At 34.5% G+C, this 17,991-nt stretch overlaps 1 protein-coding gene across 15 annotated transcripts in view; it reads left to right on the top strand.

The window, feature by feature from the left end:
• AKAP9 (A-kinase anchoring protein 9) overlaps positions 1-17,991 on the top strand; it is a 168,538-nt gene that overhangs the window by 74,281 nt on the left and 76,266 nt on the right. For all 15 annotated transcript variants that reach the window (XM_045519934.2, XM_045519929.2, XM_010959466.3 and 12 more), the window contains 4 exons: positions 5,480-5,594; positions 6,172-6,370; positions 11,402-11,498; positions 12,713-12,805. In XM_045519934.2, the coding sequence (XP_045375890.2) occupies positions 5,480-5,594; positions 6,172-6,370; positions 11,402-11,498; positions 12,713-12,805 (504 nt within the window). The remainder of the gene's footprint in view (positions 1-5,479; positions 5,595-6,171; positions 6,371-11,401; positions 11,499-12,712; positions 12,806-17,991) is intronic.

Here is a 17,991-nt window from a genome sequence, read left to right as displayed (position 1 = left end):
AGATTATTTTATTTCTGGTGCTTTTGTTAACATCCTCTTCTACCTCCTCTAAAACTGATAACCTGTTTCTCCCTTCACTTTGATGTTTTCGGCTTCTTTGTCGCTGTTTTTCTCTGTTTCTGTCTTCTTTCCCCTTGCACATTCCTCATTTCTCCACTGTTGAGAACTTAACCAGTCTTCCCTCAATCTGACATCTCCCTTTGTGATTCTCTTTCTCCTTCATTGTCATACTGAAGGAAAGAATAGACAATAGCCAGAGTTTCCCATCTCCTCCTCTCTTGCTCTCTTCTACCCACTATAAACAAGCTCCCAACTTCCACTTCACTGAATTTTCTTTGACAAAATTTATCAATGAATTCTTAATTATCAGATTTCCTTTCTGCCTTCTTACCTTCCTTCTTTGTTTTCTCTTAAAAATGCGTTGCTTTTTCTTATGGCAATACATAGCTGAAACTATCAAATAGTGTAGAGGGCTTACAGTAAATGAGTAACCTCAGTGATGTTTGTCATTTTGCCTCCCTTTTTAGGACAGTGAGTGGGGAACAGTTTGCTTTGATGAGACACACACCTCCCTTCCTCAGTGCCAGAATGTGGGAGGTTGCTCTGGAACACATACCCGCACTAGCCTGTTTAGTTCTCCCAGATACTTCTTTCAGTTTCTTTTGAGAAGAACTTTTACCTGCCACTAGATTTCTGGCTGGCTGCTTCAGGAGAAAGGGCTATACTGTGATTAATTAAAGGTCAATGTATTTGTTTTCTGATCTACTCTGTTCCTGTCGTTGCACTCTCACTGAGTCTCAGGCCTTTCTAGGGTTTCACTAGGCAAATTAACTGTTTCCTGTAACTGTGGTACCCTTCATGTGTGCTCTAGGCCACTGCTCCCTCCGCCCTGCTTAATCTGTATTCCTCCACCCCTGTCTGATGAAAGCTCTCTTGGTCTCTTCTCTTACTTTCTTGTTTATTATGGATTTGTGCTTTTTAAAGATTCATCATTGTTTTAATTGAATCATAGGGAGGAAGGAGAAGTATATGTCAAAGATCATAAACATAAATACCTATGTAAGCTTAGCACATAAAGTAAATGAAGAAAGCCAAGTGAAAACTGGAAGAGTGAAACCTGGAGAAAACATACCTCATCTGAAGAGGATAGGGGCTGCTCAGCTTCACTTTGTTGTTGTCACGTGTAAAATTGGGGCTCAGTGTTGTTAATTCTTTCAACTTACCCATTTTTTGTGAAGTCTTTGCTTTTAAAAATGTTAAAGGCAAATGTGAAGTGGGGTGAGGGTATAGCTTAGTGGTAGAGTGCATGCCTAGCAAGCATGCATAAGGTCCTGGGTTCAATTCCCAATGCCTCCGTTAAAAATAAGTAAATAAACCTAATTACCTCCCTTCCTCCCCCCCCCCAAAGGAAAAAAGATGTTGAGAAGTATTAAAAATAAACAATTAGATAAAAATAAACAACAAGAAAAACCACTTGGTACCCAAAAGAATACTTCTGTATTCTGGATTTAAAATCAAGCCTCTACTTTGCAGCCTTGGGTATAACACATGCTCAGTGTATCTTGAATTAATTTTCTTTTTAATTTTTATGCATTTTTACTTTGTAGTCTCTGCTGCTTTCTTAGAATATTTTATTCCTTTAGCTTCTGTGACTTCAATTCTGTGTTATTTTAAGCCTCATTGTGGGCTTTGCCCACCCATTTACAGTCACCAAGAATCTTTACGTGATCCTCTAATTATGCTGTGTGCTGCCCTCGTCTACTTCCGTGACTTCCGGATCTTCATGTCTAGTTAGTCCTTACTCCTGAGCTGTAGGGTTGTATTTCTAATTGGGTGTCTCTACTCGAGTATCCTTTAGGTATGTCTCAGTCAACACTAAAATTTAAATTTATTTATTTCTTTCACTTAAACCAGCTTCTCCTTCCTTCTAAGAATAACTTTCAACTAGAAACTTGGGGATAATATCATCCTAGACAATTCTCTCCCCTAACCCCTGATCTTCCATCATACTGCAATACACTCTGAAGGGAGTACAAAAGAATGAGAGATGTATACCTTGTACTCATTCACTTGTCCAGCCAGTAATATTTATTTGCTAATTATATGCCAGTAAATAAAGTCACAAGCTGAAAGGAATTTATAAATGGATGGACTTTATTAAACTAATTCAGGTTTTATATATATATAAAAATAGTTATTCAAGGCAACATGTAATTGTTTAAAAGAGAAGTACTTTTGGATTTAAGCAAACAAGTAAATGAGTATAGGCACGGATAACTAAGAAAGATTTCTTGGAGGAAGTGGGACTTGATTGGACCATGAAATATGTGTAGGTTTTGATAAAGAAGGGGAGGGAGAATAGCATTCCAGGTGGAAGGGGTGATATGATAAAAGTCTTGGAGGTGTAAGTGTGGTGTATTTGGGATATATTGCTCGAAGAGTAATGGACTCTAAAATTAGAGAGGTTAGATTGTACTAAACTTTGAATGCTAGGTGGGACTTTTATCTTGTAGACATTAAAAATCTGTTAGAAATTTGTGATAATGGGCTAGACATCATGAAGTTGAACTTTTAGGGAAATTAATCTGGTGGCAATGGGAGGTAGGAAAGAAGAAGGGATGATTCGTAAGACATTTTAAGTAGAAAAAGAACCTAAAGAATTTGATAACCAGTTAATGTGGGAGAAAATGGAGAAACAAGGCTAAGCTGAGTCTTACATTTTCATTTCCTGTTTCAGTGAAACTTAACACCTTAGATGTATGCAGAGTATGGTTGTGCTGAGAGTCCCCAAGACCACTCCCCAGTTCAGTGGTTCCCTAGAAGGATTCATATGATTCAACATATAGTTGTACTCAAGGCTAAGATATTACAGCAAAAGGATACAAAGCAAAATTAGCCCTGTAAAGGTTTGAAAAGGCACATGGGGTAAAGTCTGGAGGAAAGCAGGCACAAACTTCTAAAATCCTTTCCTAGCGGAGTCACAGGACACACTTAATTCCTGTAACAATTGTGACAGTATGTTTTGTTTGCTGAGGAAGCTCACCTGAGCCTAGGAATCAGTGGTTTTATTTTTTAGTCAGGTTGTCAGTGACATAGCATCCTCTTGCTTAGAACATAACAAAATCCAGTTCTAGAAAGAAAACATGTGTTCAGTGTAAACCATATTGCTTGTACAGTCTAGGCATGAGACACTCTTACCGTTTAGGGAAAGTTTTATGTTAGTTTAGGGAACTGTTTACCAGCTAAGTTCCCAGATACCAGATAAGAGTGCCCAGATGCCAGCCAAGGGCCAAACTTGCAAGCAGGACTTTCTAAAGAAATAGGAGTCTCTTTTCTACAGTGGGTAAAAAGTGAATTTCACATTATAACCCAGTAAGTTAGTTACAACTGCAGAGGCATCCCAGAGGTTGGTTACCATCAGAATCAGCACTGCTGTACATTACGGCTTAACCTGTTAACCTTGTCTTCTAATTCTCCTCATTTTAACCATATTGAAATAGTTAGAGTTTCCCAAATGCAGTCATATCTTTCAGACCCCCTGTGCTTTTTTGTGGGGGGCATGCTGTTCTTTCTGCCTAACACTGCTCTTCACCCCCCAATTTGCTTAGTATGTTCATACTTCTCATTCCATTTGGTTCAAATGTTCCTTTTGTGTCATCTTTACCTAAATTCCTAGACTTAGACATTTCTTTCTCCATTCTCTTAGTATCTGTACAAGCCTTTGCTTTTTGCACTTATCTTTTTCCATTTTTTGTTTTAGGGGGTTTGGGGGAGGTAATTAGATGTATATATTTATTTATTTTTAATGGAGGTACTGAGGATTGGACCCAGGACATCCTGCATACTAAGCATGCAGTCTACCACTGAGCTGTACCCTCCTTTTTCCATTATTTTCAATACTTCATTAACTTCCTTTCTTCCTTGATCCTATAGCTCCTTGTACAAACTTGCATTTGTATCACATTACTTTCCATGTTATATATTTTTTTTAACTCTTCTTGCCTCTTCCACTACACTAAACCCGGCTAAAACCTTTAAAATCAGGAAGTCTTCTCTTTTTGGGGGGAGTGGGTAATTAAATTTATTTTTTATTTATTTAATGGCAGTACTGGGGATTGAACCCAGGACCTCCAGCATGCTAGGCATATGCTTTACCACTGAGCTATACCCTCCCCACTATGAAGTCTTCTCTTTATTTTTATTTCCTCTTCTTAGCACATTGGTTTGTTTAGCACATGGTAAAGGCTTACTAAACGTTTGCTGAGTGAATTAAGTGAAGATATAGAAAGGTTAAGCTAGAAAGTGAAGAATTTATCTAATGGCTTTATTTTCTCTGGGAAGTAGGAGGCAAGGTCCTATGCTGAAATGTAGTCACGGGGTAGGAGTAGGGTAGAGGACTTGATAAGAGTAGTCCCAACTGAAATAGTCCTAATGGGAAATAGCTTTTATCCTGTTGTTCACTTGCTTCTGTAGTATCCTTTGTTCATCTAGTCTAGCAAGTCCAAATTCCCCCTGTTTTTAAGATGCTCTGTAATCTAGATCTGTCTTATTTATCTAGCATGATTCCCCCATCCTTATCCAAATTAAACCCCTCCTGACAAAATTATTGTCTTCATTTCTTACGTCATAGGTCAGTCACTCTTTCACAAACGCTCCTATTCTTTCTTCCTTGTAGCCTTTCCTAATTATTGCCCCAAATGATCAAGGCCCAAATGAAATCTGACTTCCTCCATTATTACTCAGACCCACATCAATCTTTCTTTTGTTATTGATCTTTAATCAAACTTTATAATCAAGAGCTTCTCTAATTGTTTAATTTTATTTCCCCAATTAGTTGGTAAATTCTGTGAGTGCATACTTTTACTGATTTTATATTCTTATTCTTCCTTGTCACAATGCTAGCCACATAGTAGATTATTATTTGAAGAATGACTAAATAATATACATATATGTCTGGCATATTGCTGCCTAGTTTTCATAGTTAAAGAAATAAACAGAGATTTATGTGTTTTCAATGTTTTCCTTCCTTTTTTGAAAAGAGCAGCATTTATTTGTCAGTTACATGGTTGTACATAGGTTGTATCCAGAGATTAACAGCAGATACATTATCAAACACTGATAATATAAAATTTGCTGTTCGTGAATTGAAATTTCAAAGACCAGGTCATAAATATTGTCATGAGCTTTATACCAAAATTCTGTGCAGCTCCTGTATTTGTAGTTAAAATGAACTTCCTTCTGACTACAAAAAGAACATTATTCTTCCTAATATAATTTCAGTGCTATGAAGGTATGTGGTGTGAGTCACTGTGTTGAAAGAGAACATGGAATAACTTGGAAAGGAAAATATTTGTATTAGAGTGTCACAATTTTAGATGATTTTGAAAAAGCATTTTAAATGTAGAGTTGCTTTTATATAATTTTTACAATACTGGGTCACATATTTATGTCACTGCTTTTCTCCTGTTATGTTCAATAGATTCAAAGACAGCAAACTGGTGATGTGAAACTTGAATTTGCAGAAGAAAACCTACCAAAAGAGGAAACAGACTTTTTACTTACCTGTTCTCAGATGACCAATTTGCAAGACACTGGTAAATCCTGATTATATATCAAAATGCAGTGTTTTTATACCAATACTCAGTAATTTGATTTTTTACTTTAAAATTTGAGACAAGCTAGTACCTTCAGCATTTCACTGTAACACTCTGGTCTCAGTTTTCTAATCCTTAAAATGAACGGTTTAGACTACTCATCTCTCTTCACTTCTCTGTGGTTCTAAATTGTTTTCAGGTTAACAGATTGGTAGAGTTAGGGGTACTGAAGCTATGAAGGTAGAGCAAATGATCTTGAATTACATTATTCATGTTTTCTTGTTTTCATCAGTCAAAGTGAGTTTAAATTGAAACTTAGGTAAAAATTAAAAATGTTTGAAAAAAAACAAAAAATGGGAGAGGAAAGAGCTCAGTGGTAGAGCTCATGCTTAGCACGCACAAGGTCCTAGATTTAGACCCCAGTATCTCCATTAAAAATAAATAAATTTTTAAGACATAAAAAACATTATTTTTCAAATAAGAATAAATATTCTCTGCACATCCCAAAAAGTGATTGTGGTATTTCACAAATAAATTTGTGTTGAAATGTGTATTTTCTTCTGTTCATGTAACGTAGATGCCAGAAATAAAAGCAAGTTATCTACTCTACAAGATATCCAAGCAATTAGACAACTTGAAGGACAAGTTCAAGAATTAGAAAACCTTGTATCTTCTTTGCAGCAGCAATTGAAAGAAAATGAAGAAAATTATGGGGTAGAGATTCATTCTTTGCAGGAAAGGCTTCAAGCTGTTAATGAGTCTACAGTTCAACAAAGGTATTCATCTACTTATAATTTCATATTATAGTATTTGTAGCTTAGTAACAATCATAGTATGGTTATTCTAAGAAAAAAATGTCATAAGCAAATGTATGTGAAAGAGATGGGCTGCAGGATTATCAAGAAATAAGAGCTAGAGATAACTGTTTATCTCTGAAATGTGTGAATTAAATGTTAGTGTAAACCAAACACATTTTATAATGGGAATTTTACCTATACTTTTATAAAGATGCTGGTTGGTATGAATACCTGCTAGATTGAATCAGGCAGTGTGCACGTATTTGTTTTATTTCTGTATGCCTAATCTTTCCTACATGTTTTACTATGACTTTTTTCCCTTTTTTTCATTTTTCAGTTTTTTAGGTAGAATTGTTGCAGTTTGCACATTTACAATAAATTGTATGTAAATACGTGTATACAATATATTGCGCATTTTTTTTGGATTTACATACATGTATTCTTCATTGTTTCTAAGAAGTTTAGAGCTTTAGCTTTTTAAACTTACATAGTTATCAAAAGAATAAAGCCAACCATAAAATAAGAGTCAACAGAATGCAGTAGTCCAATCATAAAGGACAGTCAGATGTGCTTACACATATTCAAGAAATCAATCATCTAAGTTATAAATAATAAATAGTTCATTTGTGTCTTTTTTTTTTTTTAGATTCCACATATAAATATCACATAGGTATCATGGCATTTTTCTTTCTCTTTCCAGCCCACTTTACTTAGAATGACGACCTCCAGGTCTATCTGTATTGCTGCAAATGGCATTATTTTATTCTTTTTTATGGCTGAGTAGCATTCCACGGCATATATACCACATCTTCTCTATCCAGTCATCTGTTGATGTAGTCTTTGCTGCTTTGATGTGGGTAATACACAAGGAATATGTGGTCATTCCAGTCATAGCTAGACTTTCTCCACTTGTTTGTCTAATGCTTAGATTCACCGTGTCAAAGAATGGAACTCTGGATCTTCCCCTCAAAATTTGTTCATGCTGCAGCCATCTGTGGTGACTCCTCTTTCTCTCCTATCTTACTTCCAGTTTATCAAAAAATCCTGTTACCTTTACCTCCAAAATACGTCCAAACTTGAGCACTTCTCACTAGCCCCCTGGTCCCTGCCACCATCATGTCTCACCTGTATCACTTCAACAGCAGATCTCCCTGTTTCTACCCTAACTCTTCCCTAAACTTTGTTCTCAACACAGTTCAAAACTTTGCTTTTGGAATTTAAGACAAATTATGTTATTCCAGTGTTCTTCTGTCCTTACTGTGCCTTACTGGGTTCTCCATAATGAGTCCATGTTACCTCTCTGAATTTATCTCCTACTGACTTGCTTGTCACTTACTATTCTGAAGCCACGTAGTCTCCTCGAGATCCTTGAACTATCGGTATGCTTCTGCTGTAAGGACTTCTCTCTCATTGCTATTCCTTCTACCTACAGTGAACTTTCTCTAGGTATTTGCATGCCCAACACACTCACCTCCTTTGGGTCTTTACTCAGATGTCATGTTCTCATGGGGCCTATCCTGATCACTCTATTTAAATTGAAATCATCACTTAGAACTCTGCATACTAATTTCCTGTTTCATTTTTCTATATTATTTAATATTATCTGTTATATATATATAAATATATATATATATTATATATATTTATTTATATATATATAAAACTATATATAAAATGAAAAACAGGTCTATATATATATATGTGACAGGTCTATATATATATAACAGGTCTATATATATATTTGAAGGGGAGGTTAATTTATTTGTTTTTATTATTTATCTCCTCTGAAGGACTTTAGGCTTTGTAAGATTTTTGTCTGTTTAATTCACTGTTTTCCAAACGCTATAGTAATTCCCTGTGCATAGTAAGTGCTCAGTAAATATTTGTTAAATGAATGAGCAGTTTATAATTCAGTAGAGGAGCATGCTGTAGTATTTAACTAGCTCTATAAAACCCTCCGGGATTTAATCTAACTTTGCCTGGCTCTGCTGCTCTAGGACTGATGTCTCCATAGGCACCTGTTATTGGAACCTGAAGAAAATTTTATTTTTTGAGACAAAATACTGAATTTCTATGCTGCTTTGGAAGCATTCTGTTTCTCCTTCTTTTATTCAAAGTCTATATGTAAGCTTTGGAATTTTTCATCCAGCATTAGTGCACAGCCTTATGAAGCTTCCATTTTATTTGAGATCAGTATTCCCAATTTTACCATGCATCAGAAGCATTGGAGGTTTTGAAATTTAATGTTATTTTTCAAATACTTAAAAGTACAGATTACTGGATTATGCAGTATAGATTCTGGATTATACTCAGTCACTTTGAAATGGACCAGACATTTGTATTTGTAACAAGATGATTCTGGCAGGCAGTCCACAGATTGTTATTTAGAAACTATTATTTTAGGTTTTTTAGTATGAAAGAAAATTGATAGCAAGAACTTTCTAATAACCACTTTCAGTATTTTCAAGTAACCTTTCTTTAATTAATGATGCTTTTTTTCCTCAGAGTATGAAAAAAAGGGAATTTTCTAAAAATGTAGACTTTGCTATTACTGCGTTTGGTCTTTTGCCAGCTCATTATACTTTCTCAGAGTTTCTATAATACTCAATGGAAATGTGTTAACAATACCTTTCAATTTAAGCCATCAGTTTTCTCCCATCATCCCCAAAATAAGGTTTATTGACTTCCTTGTTCACTCCTGTGAACAGTAATTAATTTCTTGTTAAACATCATCGCATATTTGGACACAACTCTAGCACTTTCTGAATAAAGAGTATACTGTTCTCCTAAGATAGGCTGAACTAGTTTAAGAAAAGTAAGTCATTCATATAACAAATATCTGTTGGTGTCATATTCGAAGCCTCTTCGAGATATAGTATGGAATTGAAATAACCTTGGGCTTTACAGTCAGACAGACCTATATTTGACTCCTGATTTGAGCTTTTTCTGGCTATATAATCTTGGGCAGATATTTAAACATGTCTAAGTAATATTAGGGACTATAAAAACTACTCTTAATTTAAGATCATGAAGATTAAAAGAAACAGTAAGTGACAGCATTGTAAACTGACTGTATTTCAATTAAAAAAATGCAAAAAATTTAGATCACACCCTTAAAAAAAAAAAGAAAAGAATGCAGACTTTTTGAGCAAATCAGCTGTCTAATTTTGAAATACAGTATCTGTATTATTAAATAAATGGTCAGGAGTAGAATTAGGGCCACATGACAGGCAGACATATATCTTCTGATTTTATTCTTTGATCATGTTTAGTAGTAATGAAGAAAGAAAAAGAAAGAAAGAAAGAGTGACTGGAAGAGCCTTGGCTGGATATTGTGTAAGAAGCTTTCTATGTGTATAAAGTGGCCCTTTATCTTAAGGGACTGTAATCCAATCACTGAAATAATACTTACTCACAAAACAGCAATTCATAAAAAGTAGTGGTTGGGTAATATAACATGATGATACAGCCAAAATACTGGAATATAAACCCATGTCTATGTGGCATTTTTCACTGCCCATCACTGCGCAATTCTGTAATACTGCTTGTTGGAGCGGCTCCAGAGGGAAATGGAAATGAAGGGATGAATATGAGACATTGGGATGAAAGGAATCTTGGGAGCAACGCAGAGGGAAAAATCAAAGATGACCTTGTGTTATTTGAGCTGCAGAATATGGAGACTAATGGTGCATTAATATAGAGAGAAATCAGGCAGGTGAAGGGTAGGACCTTAATTGTAAGAAGGGAGGAGTGAATTTGGTTTTAGCCAGATTATTTTTTGAATTTGGAATAAACACTTTCAAATGCTATAAAGCTACAGAATTGAAGAAAATATGATCAAAGAATAAAATCAGAAGATATATGTCTGCCTGTCATGTGGCCCTAATTCTACTCCTGACCATTTCTTTAATGGTACAGAATTATGGACTAAGCAGGATTTTTTTTTTTTTTTGAGTTTGGGTCTTCTTAGCTGGATAAATAATCCAGAGGGTTTTCCCTGGGCTTTGAAAATAAGAAGACATGAAGCAGAGGATCAGAATACTGTATGCAAGAAGCTATGAGGAAACAGACAAAAATGATGAGAAAGATAGAAGAACCAGGAAATGGCAGAGAAGAAAGACAAGGAAAACAAGTTTTTATGATTGTTTAACATGAATATAGAACATTTATAGACAATTCACAGCAGAAGAAACTTTCACAGCCAGTAACATTTGAAAGGCTCAAAAATAAAGACATACGTGTTCTAACAAAGTTTTAAGACTGTTACGTTTCCATGTTGCTGAAGTTTTGAGAGAATATTCAAGTGGTATAAAACTAAAGTAACTTTAGTTACGGCATAAAACTAAAGTAACTTTCTGAATATGGCATTTTTAAATTTTAAATATTAACAATTATAAGATTTTATCATATAGAAATATCAAATGTGTGCAAAGATATATTTATGAGAATCTATATATGTAGCATTGTTTGTTAATAGTGAACATTTGGAAATGGCCAAATACAATATAGAATAAAGACATAAATAACAAAAGATACATGAATAGGTTAAAGAAAAAATCCAGAAGTGGTTGTATAAATTAAAAATCTTCCTCACTGCCACTGCCCTGTGTTTCAGTAGAGGTATCATTGTGACTTTTGATGTGTATTCTTCAGACTGTGTGTTTGTGTGTGTGTAAGTAATTTTTTAATAAAAATGAGTTTTTCCAAACTTTTTTACTCAATCATAGCATAGAGAACTTTGTAAAAATGTCTGTACTTATAAATAACTCCGTGTTATACATTTGCATAATAAACTGGCGTAAAATTGAGTTAAAATATTGTCATTTAATGCTGTTACTTTAAAGTGGAAAAATTCATCAAAAATATAACTTAAGTTACAATACTTTTAACTCTTGACCTATCATTCTTGTTTTTACTACCCCCATACACATTTTGTCTGCTATAAATCTGGACTAACAATAAAATTTGTGCACATCTCTAATTCTTTCACCCCCTTTTATTTATATTTAGCTTCTCCATTGATTCGGTGGTGATTACTGAATCTGATGTGCAGAAAACAGTATACCCTGGAAGTTGTCTGAAACAGAACGTTGATGGTACAACAGAGGTAGTGTATCTTTAGATTGTTATGTACACTGATTTTATTTTTGTTACTGTCATTTTGTGTCTGTAGTTTAATATTTATCAAAAAATAGTTGCTAACAAATAAGTATAACTATAAGGACAATATCTTATATAAAATATCCAGAAGGATATATAAGTAAAGAAATTTAATCTATTTTCATAGCATAGGAAAAATGCAAAGTTTAAATTGAGAGGTTTTTTTCCCTGCCTAAATACGTTCTCGTTTAATTCTGTCTTGTTTTATATACCATGGGCTGTATAACAAATTAGCTTCAGAAAAGAGAAACAACTTTTCTTCCCACCAAGGGAAGTTGGATCAGACCATCTCTAAAATAGTGTTTAGGGATCTCCAAAATTCAGTGTGCTAGGGCTGGAACGATGGACGAGACTTTCTTTAGCACAGGCCGTATGATATATAGAAAAACCCGTCATCTTTTCACAGTGTATCTCATCTAGCTAAACCACTTTTGCCTCTCCTCCACACTGTATATATTCCTAATTTGTGGCCACTTTTCTGAAACTTCTAACTATAAAACCCTGGCCTTCACTAAGTAAATTTTTAGTTCTTAAGTCTAGAGGAAAAGAGCATTGTTCTCTCTCATTCTGAATATAGAAGAGAGATGTTAGCCACGTTCTTGATTTCTTCCACATTCATCCCATATGGAATATCTGGCTGACATTCAGATAATTGGTAAATAAAGAAATATTTTCTTACCAAGAACATATTTACATTTAAATAGCCATTTGGTTTGTTTCCTTTTCATAAAAATGATTTGTAGTTGTAGAAAATTGGATACTATTAATAAATACCAAGGAGAAAAGAAATTTGTTTACAGTTTTAGAGCAAAGATAGCCACTGTCAAATTGACATTACTTAAAATGAAATACACACACATCTTATTAATTATATTTAAGAAGTATCTTTTTCCCACTCTAGAACTGTATGTTAGTAATTCTAAATATGTAAATATATTTCTCACTTTACATCTTTCTTAAGTGCACAGTAGTAAGTACAATTATTTCGTATTCACTAGAATTATTGTGTATAATTAAGGGAACAGAAATTTATTTATTAAAACTTCTCAGAAGTTTTCTAAAAAATAGTTATCTTTTTATGATATTTGAGAGTAGAAGCTTAAAAATAAATGGTGTATAATTTATGTAAATATGTATGTTATATTTTGCTTTTTAATTTAGTTTTCTGATGAGCTTGGAGTGAAACAGGAAACAAATATGGTTAAGTTGCTGGAAAAACAGTACCAAGAACGATTAGAAGAAGAAGTAGCTAAGGTAGGTTTATAGTTTTTCTGGAGCATTGTTGTGGCCTGTATTCTCTTTTAACCTTCAAAAAACCCGAGATTTTATTGATGGTAATGCACTTTATTTTTTGTTGTAAGTTTTATATGTAGCTCATTTAAGTTGTCAGATACTGGCATTAACCACAGTTGCCTTTAAATGAAATGCTCTGTGATTTTTTTTCTCTGAGAAGAGCACTGTTCTCTTCATGTAGAATAGTAATTAGAAACTTTTCAAGTTATAAATGTGTTACCTTGTGAATAGTACCTCAGGAAGGAGTTTGGCTGTTCTTAAAGATGGGGGATATGATAGGAGATGAGAAAGAATGTGGTTGGTCTTTTATATATAACCTTTGCCTGCCTTCTCCCAGAGAAGTTACTGTGATGTTAATGATTGTAGATACTCTTAGCTGCTATGCACAGAGCCATTCTTGTAAACTCCTAAATACCAGGCATATCACCTAGTCTACCATTATGATTCCATTTCTTTTGTCTCTATTTGCTTTTATAATACATAAAATACCTAAAATTCCTGATTGGGTTCTTATATTGAAACAATTGAATTCTAAGTTTGTTTGAGTTTATAATATTTCAGCTATTCCAATCTAATAATCTCAGTGGGATATATACATTTTAAAGGGAGAGGATTGATGGAAATTATAGGAAATCAAAAAAGAATTAGATTAAACATAAATTAGATGCGGTCAAGACTCAGGAAACTATGTGGAACATAAGGACCTGCTCGCTTCTATATCTGAATTGAGTATTTAGTTACTGAAGATGAAAGTAAAAAGTGAGACACCATCACTTGTATATAAGCTCTCACTATCTAATTCTTCAGAGAATTGCAGGTTTTCTCTTACACCTGTCCCTTTCATAAATTTCTCAAGTGGAGTGTTATAGCAGGGCATAATAGCATAATAGTTTAAGACCATGAGGTTTGATATAGGATTTACTATACTTTAAATTCTTCTTCTTCTGGTTTACTTAGATTTGTGATCTTAGGAGGGTTACTTAACGTTTAAGTCTCAGTTCCCTCTGTGTTGAAAGAGGAGAATAATAGAAATAATAGTAGTTCTTACGAGAATTCAATGAACTAATACATATAAAGCACCTAGAAGATAATCAAGACTTGGAAATTACATTTTTAAAATAGTCTTATTACTGTGATAATCTAAATATGTCTTGTAAAGTATCATTCATCCAAGCTGATAGCAGATCACCAAATTGCAGGTCTGTAAAAACTGTTCCAAAGGCAGCCAAGGTACTCTGATCCAAGAGACAACATTTGATGGCCCAGCTCTATTCTAGAATAGTGTATATAGATTGTTGACCTTGGCCACCAGTACAGATGGAATTATGCTCTACCCTGTACCCCTGAGATATGTGGTTGGAAAAATATTGAGGACCATTGTTTTAAAAGCACAGGGTATACAGAAGGAGCCCAATAGAGGTAGTGATTCCCAACATAGATAACATTAGATTCAACTGTGATTTGGGTACGTACTACTGGAAAAATAGACATTCATTAACATTTCATCACCAGAGTTCTGAGTGCTAGGGTATAGCAGAGGAAAAAGAGATGAAATCTTTGCTCCTATGGACCTTGCTTCCTAGTTGGTGCAAAAGATAATATACAGATGGCAATAAATACTATGAAGAGAAAACGAATCAAGGTACTAGAACTAGGAAATTCCATGAGGAGTGAAATGATGTTATTTTTTTTTTGCAGTTTAATCACAAAAGGCCTCACTTTTAAAGTGATATAGGGGAGAATCCAGAAGGAAGTGAGTGAATAAATCATGAAGATAACAAATTGAGCACCTTTTAGGAAAATGGTATGCAAAAAAAAAAAGAGAGAGAAAAGTCAGCAGTTCTCCAATGGATATCTCCAAGAGGTGGCCAGTGAGAATTGGCAGGAGTGTGAAGGCCACCTGCCCAACTGTCAGCTCTGCCAAGTTGGAGGACAGTTTGAGTCATTCCTGCCACATTTTCATGGGATCCATTTGGAGAAATACTGTGAAATTCTGATGCAGATTTATCTCCTCAGCAAATGTAACTGAATATAGGAAGAAGAAATATGGGGAAAGAGGGCAGGGACTTGCCCTTCAAGGGAAAATAGTACTCCAGGTAATTTGACCTAAGCAACTGGAAGAATGGAGTTACTGTTTACTTGGTGTCAGATGTGGAATGAAAAAGACAACAAAGGAGCAGTTTTTGGAGAGGTGTGAGAGACTTAAGAATTCAGCATTTGACCCATTAAATGTAAAACACTTATTAAATGTGTAAATATATGAGGTTGAGGAAGTGATTAGATGTATAAATCAAGAGCTCAGGAACTAAGATAAAACTAGACATGTAAATATGGTAGTATCTAGGACAATGTTTTTCAAACTGTGAGATACAATTCCTTTTTAAGTCATGAAATCAGTTTATTGGTTTAGGACCAGAATTTTAATATTAAGGGAAGAGTTCAATTATATAAACACACATGTACACAGAGGTACCTACGTATGCTTTGGATCACAATATAAAATGTATTTTTTTAATTGTTGTATGTGTATGTTTACCATGGCTGCAGTGAAAAGATTTGAAAACTGTTAACACAATGAGTATGAATAGAGAGGGGGTCTGGGAACTAAGCCTGGAGAATTTAGAGGTAAGAGAACTGAGGGAGAACAAAGGAGATGGAGAAGGAGTGGTAAATTAAAGGACAAAAGATTACATCACAGAAGTCAGTAATAAAAGTGTATCAAGAAGAGAATGTTTTAAACTGTGTCAAATGTTTCTAAGTCAAGAAAGATTAGAACTGCAAATTAACCATTGGATTTAAAATGTGAAATCATTGGTGACTTTCACAAGAGCACATCTGATGAGATGGTAAAGATAAACTGATTAGATTGGATTTGAGAGAGAGTGAAGGAGCAGAATGAGGAGTTGAGTTATTTTGAGTTTTACTTGAAAGAGGAGGAGAGAAATACAGTAGTAGCTGAAGGGTGACGTAGGGAGTCAAGTGGTGGATTTCGTTTACTTTTTGAGTTCTCATGTAGTTTGCTGTTGTATTTTGTTCATAGTTTTTAGTTGTAATCCGTGGGGGAGAGAGGCTGTATAGTGGATTACTTTATGCTGACTAGAATTACAAATCTCTTGTCTAGTGTTTTTTTATTCTACAATTTAGATGAAATGATTGCAGTATTTAGATTAGTCCACATATTTACCAAAAACATTTTAACGTTCTAATGTTTTTTGCATCTAAGGCCTTCTTTCTAAGATCATTTTTCTGCTTTCTAAGGGACGTCCTTTAAAAGTTCTTTTATTAACGATCTATTCAGAGTGAACCTGTTTTTGTCTTTATACCTTTATTTTGTTTTTATTCATGAACAATGGCTTTGTTCACCATTTGAATCTGGGTTGACAGTTATTTTTATATCAGAACTTTAAAGATACATTCCATAGTTTTCTGCTTCTCTTGTTTGTGCTGAGAAAGACCTTGTCATTTTAGTTGTTCCCTCATAGGTAATAAATCTTTTTCTGGAATCTTTAAGGTCTTCTTTTTCTTTTTGGTGTTCTTTTTATTTGTTCTTCTGTAATTCATTGGTCTTCTTGAATCTTAGGAGTAATGTCTTCTATATTTAGTCATTATCTCATGAAATGAGATTATTTCCATTGTTCTCTAGTTCTCTTGAAACTCTTGATTAGATGTTGGTTGAACATTCTTACTGTGTTCTTCAAGTCTTAGCTTCTGTTTCATATTTTTAATCTTTTTGTCTTTCCATGTTGTATTCTTAGAATTGAGAGACATACAGGCAGGTCAGGTTCAAGACAACAGATTAAAATAACAGCCAGTGTTAAGGTCTTGACCACCAGTTAGAGAAGGTTGAAGGTATATTTTGCTAAGTTGTATTGCCTAGTTCACTAATTCTTCCATCTCTATCCTTGGCATTTTGTTGTAATGGGCATGGTTTCTGGATGACAGTGTCCAGAACATTATTAACAAACCTTGGTTCTATCTAAGCATAGGCATCCAGGAGATCCAGTTTGGTAGGGAAGACGTAATAGTGGGTTGTCTGGGCATAAGCAGTATTATATATAGTGCTTAGGTGCTTGAGCTCTATAATTAGACACAGTTTGATTCAAATCTCTTCTCAAGTTTATTACAAATGTGACCATTGACATGGCTCCTAATCTTGCTACACTTCAGTTTTCTTAGCATTGACTATTGGTATTATTTGTCCTAATTCAATTATAGCACTTTACTTAAAGGCAGATGTGAAAGTAACAGTATAATGTTACATTTTAGAAGGTAGGCTTAGGTAAGACAAGATTTTTTTTAAATTTTTTATTGATTTATAATCATTTTACAATGTTGTGTCAAATTCCAGTGTAGAGCACAATTTTTCAGTCATACATGAACATATACATATTCGTTGTCACATTTTTTTCTCTGTGAGCTACCATGAAATCTTGTGTACATTTCCCTGTGCTATACAGTATAATCTTATTTACCTATTCTACAATTTTGAAATCCCATCTATCCTTTCCCACCCTCTACCCCCTTGGCAACCACAAGTTTGTATTCTATGTCTGTGAGTCTATTTCTGTTTTGTATTTATGCTTTGTTTTTTTTGTTTTTGTTTTTGTTTTTAGATTCCACATATGAGCAATCTCATATGGTATTTTTCTTTTTCTTTCTGGCTTACTTCACTTAGAATTGACAGTCTCTAGGAGCATCCATGTTGAGGCAAATGGCGTTATGTTGTCGGTTTTTATGGCTGAGTAGTATTCCATTGTATAAATATACCACATCTTTTTTATCCAGTCATCCATTGATGGACATTTAGTCTGTCTCCATGTCTTGGCTATTGTAAATACTGCAGCTGTGAACATTGGGGTGCAGGTGTTATCCTGAAGTAGGGTTCCTTCTGGATGTATGCCCAGAAGCAGGATTCCTGGGTCATACAGTAAGTCTATTCCTAGTCTTTTGAGGAATCTCCATACTGCTTTCCACAGTGGCTGCACCAAACTGCATTCCCACCAGCAGTGTAGGAGGGTTCCCCTTTCTCCACAGCCTCTCCAGCATTTAAGACTACAAATTTTAAACCCAGTTTTCACGATTTATTTGCTCTGTGCTGTGGGGGTTAAAGAGACAAGTAGATCACTTAATCTTTTAATTTATTTTAT

The sequence above is a fragment of the Camelus bactrianus genome, chromosome 7 (assembly GCF_048773025.1).
Source record: "Camelus bactrianus isolate YW-2024 breed Bactrian camel chromosome 7, ASM4877302v1, whole genome shotgun sequence".
Lineage (NCBI taxonomy): Eukaryota > Metazoa > Chordata > Mammalia > Artiodactyla > Camelidae > Camelus > Camelus bactrianus.
This window is presented reverse-complemented; position numbering and strand designations above follow the sequence as displayed.